At 37.8% G+C, this 8,837-nt stretch overlaps 1 protein-coding gene across 1 annotated transcript in view; it reads right to left on the bottom strand.

Moving 5' to 3' along the window:
* Nucleotides 1-2,710: 2,710 nt before the first annotated feature.
* The window catches only part of tmem185 (transmembrane protein 185), a 12,140-nt gene continuing 6,013 nt past the window's right edge, over nt 2,711-8,837 (bottom strand). The window contains exons 5-7 of the mRNA XM_034150219.1: nt 7,802-7,978; nt 6,187-6,310; nt 2,711-3,709 (exon numbers count right to left, since the gene is read on the bottom strand). Coding sequence (XP_034006110.1) covers nt 3,459-3,709; nt 6,187-6,310; nt 7,802-7,978 — 552 coding nt within the window. The 3' untranslated portion in view covers nt 2,711-3,458. The remainder of the gene's footprint in view (nt 3,710-6,186; nt 6,311-7,801; nt 7,979-8,837) is intronic.

Genomic DNA, 8,837 nt, shown 5'->3' with positions numbered 1-8,837 from the left:
ACATTTTTAGAATTTATTTATGTAGGTTCTAAGATTTTTATTTATTAATGTATTTATTTGTTTCTCTTGTAAAGAAATTTGTTTTGAACAATCTTTTTTTAAAGCAGTTTTTTAAATGATTAAGTCATATATTATGTATGTGCTTTGGCATACTCTATAGACCAGCGGTTCCCAACCTTTTTCAACTCAGGGCCCACTTAAGAATTAAAAAAAAATGTGCTGCACACATTCAACCATAAACAATACGGAGGCTAAATAAAGTTCTGATTGGTCAATGTGACACGTTGTTAATCCAGTAGTACAGACCGTTGTCAAGGACTGTAATGACTGTTGCTAAGGAGGATCAAGAAAGAGAAAGGAAAAGAGGTTAAATAATAAAAAAATCTTAATAATCAAAATGTTTCCTCACAAATCATAATGTTTTGTAAATTATTTGGTGGCAAATATTGAATTTACATTTACACCCTTTAATATTTTATTTGGGCTTTTAGATGAAGACCACACACAGTTAATAAATACAACTATTCTTCTGGCTAAAATACATATTTTTAAAAGTCAATTTTAGTAGTAATCTTAATTTAAGGTGTTTGAAGAGTAGAACAAATACAATTTCTTTTGAAAAAACATTATTGCCACAAAAAATGAAAGGGTGGCTCAACACGCCATGACATGGGAAATAATGAGCTCTACCGAAGAGTGGGATCAAAGGAACAATAAATATGCCATGTTGTGTTTTTGGTGGTTTTTGGTTGTCAACCTATTTTTGTTTGTGAAATGTTGAAGTGATCCTACCTATCTTTATTTCTTCTGTTTTTGTCTGAGATGGGAATGTCATCTCCTATTATGTTATTGTTATGTCCAGGTTTGTGTCTTTAGCCTGTACAAAAAAAAAGAAATTATTTGGCGGCCCACTTGCAATGCCTTCAGGTTCACAGGTTGGGAACCGCTGCTATAGACAATATCCCAATTGGGATCTTATGGTGACGTTATTTTTGGCTTATTACATGGTTTAGTTGAATACTGATTCAACTATTCTGATTGGTCAATTGGATGTATTTACAATCCAAAGATACATAAAATGGAAATAATCCATTCAAGTACAGCAGGTATTTTTGAATGCGTGAGAAAGTAATTTCCCTGTGAGGGATTAATAAAGTATGTCTTCTTCTTCTACAGTAAATGAACCTAATTGCATTATTTAAAGGGGACCTATCATGCAAAATGCACTTTTTGATGTCTTTTATACATAAAGATGTGTCCCCGGTGTGTCGGGGAACTCACGCAGCGTCAGAAAATAAAACCCTCTCTCTTTTCCTCCGTACCCAAATCTCTAAAAACGGGGCTACAACGGAGCTGATTCAGATATTGCGTCCGATATGACGCAATATCTGAAATGTGGACCCACGGCCCTATCAGAAACGTTGCTATCAGAAACAATGCCCGACTGTTTTGGACGTAATATGGTCGGTGTTTACATTAGCATCGCTAACACTCAGAGCTAACCTGTACTGGAGAGCATGTGTGTGAAGAAGCAGGAATAAAAAGGAACTCACCTTGTGGTATAACCGGCAAGAGAGAAAGCCTTTGAGCTCCATACTGTTTCAGAAATAATCCTTGATAATCCATGATATGGCGTTTCATCCGCCCAGTATTTAGTTTAGACAGTAGCTGCCGGGTCCCGCATGAGCTCAGACCCCTCCTTTTTTTTTGTATCAATCTTTTATTTATTTAAAGCTTTATACCCCAAATCAGCACTTTTGAAACAGGAAGTGAAATAGAGGGATATGAGGCATGGCTAGAATGGGTGATCTGTTTGGTATTTTGAGCAAAACACTTCATAGACATGTTTCTATATTTTTATATATCTGAGACCTAGCCCTACAAATAGCATGATAGGTGACCTTTAAGTGGTGGAATGAAACTGAATAAACACATAAACTGATGTTACATGATGTCATTCTTTCATAGTTTATTCTAAAATAAATATATAGACAAAACAGCTGAGACTTCTGGGAGTCCCGCAGCTAATACAAGAAGAAAAAACGCAGGATTCTGTAACGTTAAAGGAAAGTGTGATGAGGAAATCAGGCCAGTTTAATGGAAGAAAATAAAGGACGTCATGTAAAATAAAAAATGTACACACAGCAGTCAGGTTGTGGAACGAAATCCAAAAAAGAGACGTGTTTTCTGAGTAAATTGAGGAAACGCTGGCAATGTGCAAACACATACAGGTGTACTAGTAAGAAGATTTGGATGTAAATAAGTATTTATTTTTCCTTCTGTGAGCCAGGGAAAGCTGATATGTGTAGGATTTGAAATGGTCCACCTAAAGGGGCAATGCAAAGCTTTTTAATCCTCTACAGTCTGCTATAATAATAATAATAATAATAATAATACTGTGAAAGCTGCTAAAGCACGGTAAATCATCCACTAGGGCTGCTCAATTAATCGTATTTTAATATGAAAATCGAAATAAAACGATTATTTTATTAGTTTTTCAGTTGAATTATACTTAAAGTTCAGGGTAATCAACTGTTAAAAACATACTGTTCAATTTTTTTTGTTGCAATAAATGGATGTTTTCGAAGTAAATGGATAATCGTTTTTAATAATCGTGATATTAATTATTGACTCAAATAATCGAGATTATGATTTTTGCCATAATCGAACAGCCCTATCATCCATATAAGAAAACCTAAAAAAAAAAGGCTTATTTTAAAAGGTATTTATTTATTCTGTTGACTCTTAGAAGTTGAATAAGAATAAAAGGGGGGTGATTGTTCGCAATTTTTTTTCTAGTCTTCAACCCTGCCATCTCCACTCTGGTCCCTAACGTGACATCGTTGGTTATTTACAACAACAAAATAAACAGGAATACAAAAGAAATGTCGGTTCAGACAGGACTCATGTTGATTAACAAAGTGCCATTTCTATCATTCTCTTCTAAAAAGGAGGTTTTTTCAGGTGTGTTTCAAGACAATACTCACACAGAATGATTTAAAGATGAATAATTCTTCATTTGTATACGTGTGTGTGGAAGTATTGAACTAAAACAGACCTGAAAAACATATTTTTTTACCTCCACTTCCCTCTTTTTTCTGGTGAAAAGAGACCCCCAATTCAAGCTCTCCAATGGTCCCCATCATGAAGCAAGACAAGCGCCGTCTTTGCTTCCGATTCGCTAACTAAAAAAGTCAAACAAGCTAATCCACGTCGATCCGTCGTGTCTCATGAGTAAAAGTTTAAATCCCAGAGAATCTGAAGACTTCCTTTAGGGTCCATATCCTCCACAGATTTAAGCAGGGTGGTCTTAAAGTCAAAATATAAGAAGATTCTGGATCCCACATTTTCCCCATTTAGGCTCCGATGTGTTGCTCTGGAAAAGAGTTTAGGTAAAGGAGCATCTTCAGGTAAATGTCCTAGCTCCATGAGTCCCAGAAGTCTCCGTTTAAATGAGTTTAGTCGGGCATGTCGATGCAGAGTTTAGGCGGCGGGACGAAGTACTTCCCGGGGCTCTGAGTGATCACCACGCCCGTCTTTTTGTGGAACATGGGGGCGATTTTGGGCGGCGGCTCGGGGACGGGCAGGTCCTCGGCCGCCTCAGGGTCCTCGCTGCGCTGCAGATCGTAGGACACGTTGCCGTACTCACGCAGGAAGGGGAGGAGCTCCAACAGGAAGTGGCAGAAGTCCTTACGGATGCCGAACCACCCTGTGGGGAAACATCACGACAGGAAGAGTTAACAGAGGGTAAATAATTATATATATTCAGAGGAGAACAAATACTTTGTTACTGTACTTGAGTACATTCGAAACGTATTAGTACTTTACTCCAATACTTATTTTCCTGACGACTTTTTACTTTTACTTCTTACATTTTGAACACAAATACCTGTACTTTCTACTTCTTACATTTTGAACACAAATACCTGTACTTTCTACTTCTTACATTTTGAACCCAAATACCTGTACTTTCTACTTCTTACATTTTGAACCCAAATACCTGTACTTTCTACTTCTTACATTTTGAACCCAAATACCTGTACTTTCTACTTCTTACATGTTGAACACAAATACCTGTACTTTCTACTTCTTACATGTTGAACACAAATACCTGTACTTTCTACTTCTTACATGTTGAACACAAATACCTGTACTTTCTACTTCTTACATGTTGAACACAAATACCTGTACTTTCTACTTCTTACATGTTGAACACAAATACCTGTACTTTCTACTTCTTACATGTTGAACACAAATACCTGTACTTTCTACTTCTTACATGTTGAACACAAATACCTGTACTTTCTACTTCTTACATGTTGAACCCAAATACCTGTACTTTCTACTTCTTACATTTTGAACCCAAATACCTGTACTTTCTACTTCTTACATTTTGAACCCAAATACCTGTACTTTCTACTTCTTACATTTTGAACACAAATACCTGTACTTTCTACTTCTTACATGTTGAACTCAAATACCTGTACTTTCTACTTCTTACATTTTGAACACAAATACCTGTACTTTCTACTTCTTACATGTTGAACCCAAATACCTGTACTTTCTACTTCTTACATGTTGAACACAAATACCTGTACTTTCTACTTCTTACTAGGGATGCCAGAAACTGACCATGACCAAAATCGAAGATCGGACAGCCCTGGCGAATATTAATCGATTAATCGCCACCCCCCCTCCCCCTCCCCCCTCCCGGGAGGAGGAAAAAAAAAACACTGACAAATGGTATTCCGTTGTTTTCTTTTACTGGAACGTGTACATGGTACAAAAGGGCTCTTCAGGTAGAACAGTATTAATAATAGCATCATTGAAATAAATTAAATAAATAGCCTACTTTATGTGTATGTATGTATGGGTGTAGGCGAGAGCGCAGCCGGTTAAGGATTAGTCCTGCCGCCGAAAAAACCCTTTCCGAGGGCACAGAGCACTGCGGAGCCCCTCAGCTAAATTAACCGCACTCTTCATCTCCCATTCACTATCGATATAATGGCAGGTTATGGTAAAATAGGATTTAGTTGTAAGTGCCGTCCACCCGTCGGTGGTTATCGACACCTTTGAGACAGTTGATAAGAGTACGGCCCGGGACCCTGTAATCTGGTTCCACGCTTGCCATAAACTCAAGGAAACCGCCTCCTTCCACGACGGAGGGGGCGGGGCGGGGTCGGTGTGTACCAGGCTGCAGCAGCAGTCTGCACTCTGCGCTGCTGGCTTCCTCCAAGTTTACAGTAAAACAAACTGGTGGTGTGATCAATGGTCATTTACAATTATTAATACTATTACTATTATTAGCATTAGTCTATATTTTGGTTGAAACCAAACCAGGAAAAAAAAGAAAAACATAAATATTAATAAAAAAATATATTAATAAAATCGATTTTTAAAAATAATATTCGATTATGGAGACTGTAACGAATAATCGAATAATCGAATAATCGCTGGCATCCCTACTTCTTACATGTTGAACACAAATACCTGTACTTTCTACTTCTTACATGTTGAACCCAAATACCTGTACTTTCTACTTCTTACATGTTGAACACAAATACCTGTACTTTCTACTTCTTACATGTTGAACACAAATACCTGTACTTTCTACTTCTTACATGTTGAACCCAAATACCTGTACTTTCTACTTCTTACATTTTGAACACAAATACCTGTACTTTCTACTTCTTACATGTTGAACCCAAATACCTGTACTTTCTACTTCTTACATGTTGAACCCAAATACCTGTACTTTCTACTTCTCACATTTCCCAAACAGGCTGGTTCCTTTAGTTTGAATGTGTGTTTGGTGGCGTGATCATTATTATTTAGAGTCATTGCGTGCCTATTGATTTGAACACGATCCGTGTATCCATCATTTCCTGGTCTTCTCTAAAGAAGAGGGACCAATGAAAACGTTGTCATGTTGCCGTTGTTCAGCATGGAAACATTCATTAGCTAACAATGACATTATTGTTCTATTAATATAAAGGGAGGTCAGGTACTCTTTAAAACAGCTGCTAGTTATGGGTACTTTTTACTGAAGTACATTTCAAAGCCCTCTTTACTTTTACTTGAGTAAAGAAGTTTAGTCAGTACTTCTACTTTTACCAGAGTATTTTTCAACACGAGTACCTGTACTTCTACTTGAGTACAGGATGTGTTCATTCTGTAAACACTCACAGTGGTTTCCTCCCTTCTGACCAAAGGTGGTGGCCATGAGTGTGAGCAGCGAGAGCCACAGAGGCACGAACACACACACGTAGCTCAGGCTGTTGTGGTCGTCCAGCTTGTGCACCAGAAGGATCTGAACAGAGAGATAACACGTATTAAACACACATGCACAACCACACCAGGATTGAGTGTTTAGAAGCTGTTGTGTCTTTTCATTTCACCAATGTAAATCTTCTTTGAATTTTTGCACTTGAGTCATCATCATCAATTTTATTTATTTAAGCGCACTTTTCATTTGAGTAAACAAAACTACAGTGCTACAGAGTAAAATGGTTGAAACAAAACAAAAATAAAAGCAGCGACGTTTACGCCGACATGGCAACAAGTGGGGGTTTTAAAAATCTAGTAAAAGGCTATTCTAAAAAGAACACATTTGGTGTTCAATGTTGTGATGAATATAATTGAGTTCCTATTTAATATAAATGATGGCAGACATATTTGTTAACTTTAATGTGCAATTATGAGTATTATTTTAATGCTTTAAATCAGTTTTTTTCACCTTTCTACTCGAACCATTGGCAACAGCTACCATCTCAACAACTGAATACCCTGATAAATAAAGCAAAGAAATTGCAACTCTTGTCTCCTCGTGGTCTGTGGCTCCAGTTTGAACATGTATCTCCAACAGTATGTATAAAATAGAGAGGTGTTGCACACAGTATTTTAATCACCTAGTCATTTCAGTGATCTAAATAATTAAAGCCACAAAATGGAGACGCGTTCGTATTATGATATAAGCTGCGTCTTATAAGTTGGGTTATATTTACAGTCTACTACTGTTCTCATGCAATGCCCCTAAAATAACATTTGAGATGCTTCCCCACCACATTTTCTATTTGATCAAACCATAATGCTTTCATAGTTTCCAGGCCATCTTGTTTGCAATGTAACCTGTTAAGCGGGGGCTACGGGGCTTTTTCTTCACGAAACTGTGTCTCAGGGCTTCTTAACATTTAACAAACTATGAATGTGTCATACCCACTTAACGGGAAGAAACTCAGCTATCTGACAATACGAACCATTTTTGATGCATATATATATATATAAGGCCTGTACATATTTTAGGCCAGCAGGGGGCAGGCTAAATGGTAAATGGTAAATGGACTGTACTTAAATAGGGCTTTATCCAGTCTTTAGACCACTCCGGGCTCTTTACATACTACGAGTCATTCACCCATACACACCTCATTCATGCAGAGCAGTACCTCTTGCTCTAGGGAAGCTAACACTCACACACACACACGCTCAGGGGGCTGGGATCGAACCAACAGCCACAGCCACATACATTTAATTATGAAAGCAAATTACTATATATCCAACTTTTCTATTAAATTATAATCCCATATTTCTAATTTAGGGAGGCAGGCACTAGAACTCAGATTTACTTCTTTAGGCTGAAAACAGTTACATTCAAATAAAAACAAATTAAGTGAAAATATTAAATAAATTACAATTTAAAGAAGAAGAAGAAGAAGAACTTCATTGAGGGGAAATTATACATTTTCTCTATTGTGTTATTTTGACAACCTAATGAGACAAACTTTAAAAAGAGGTGCCGACTCACCTCGAAGGTGAGCAGAGGGACGACGATGGTCATCCAGCTGATCGCCATGGTGATGTGAGTCCGGCGTTGCTCGGCGATGATGTCGATGGAGCGGAGGAAGAGGACGGACCAGATGATGTAATAAAGGACGACGAGGCAGAGGAAGGACATCAGGATCCACAGCGGGACACACACCACCTGGAACACACACACACACACACATTTACACAGGTGTCTTTAAAGCAAGAGTAAGGTCATTATAAACCATATTTAATCTAATACACGGTTGACAAAGACGGGGAAGAAGTACTCAAAACTGTACTCAAAAGAAGTAGAACCGCAGTTTACAAATACTTTCTTAATAGCAAAAATGTAGCATTCAAATGTTATTTAATTAAAGTACAATAACTAACGTATTAGATTAGTGCTTAAAGCTAGAGCTGGCAAGGGTGCATTTTTTTAAAACGCATTAATCTATTATATAATTATCAGTGTTTCCCCTAGGTTTACTGCCTTGGCAGGCAAACCTAGGCAAAATTTGAATTTCTTTTTTTTATCGATAACGGCTTGAGGTTAAAAAATAATAAACAAATTTGAAACTGGGGGGACACAAACGGGCAGACAGCAGAGCTCGGGGCAATAATGCAGATTTGTTTGACTTTTTTACACTTTGTTGTTCTCCTCCTTTCCTCCGCTCTTGTCTCTGATTGTGAGTGTGTGCATTTGTGTGTGTGTGTGTGTGGTGGTGGTGGTGGTGGTGTTTTGTATTTGTATGTGTATGTGTATGTGTATGTGTATGTGGTGTGGTGTGGTGTGGTGTGGGTGTGTGTGGGTGTGTGTGTGTGTGTGTGTGTGTGTGTGTGTGTGGGAGAGCGGAGCCCCGCCCTTCAGAAACAGAGCAGAGGGAGAATGTGAATACGCAAAGCAGTGGACACTGAAACATGCACATACATTGGATAAATAACATAGGCGTTTAGTTTATTTAATAAAAGAGCACATGTTCAATGTGAAAAGTGACCGTAGATAGATTACTTCAGTTGCAATTTGGTGCTATATA

Source organism: Trematomus bernacchii, unplaced genomic scaffold, assembly GCF_902827165.1.
Source record: "Trematomus bernacchii unplaced genomic scaffold, fTreBer1.1, whole genome shotgun sequence".
In the NCBI taxonomy this organism is placed as follows: Eukaryota; Metazoa; Chordata; class Actinopteri; order Perciformes; family Nototheniidae; genus Trematomus; species Trematomus bernacchii.
Note: the sequence above shows the minus strand (reverse complement) of the source record. Positions and strands in the feature narration are given on the sequence as shown.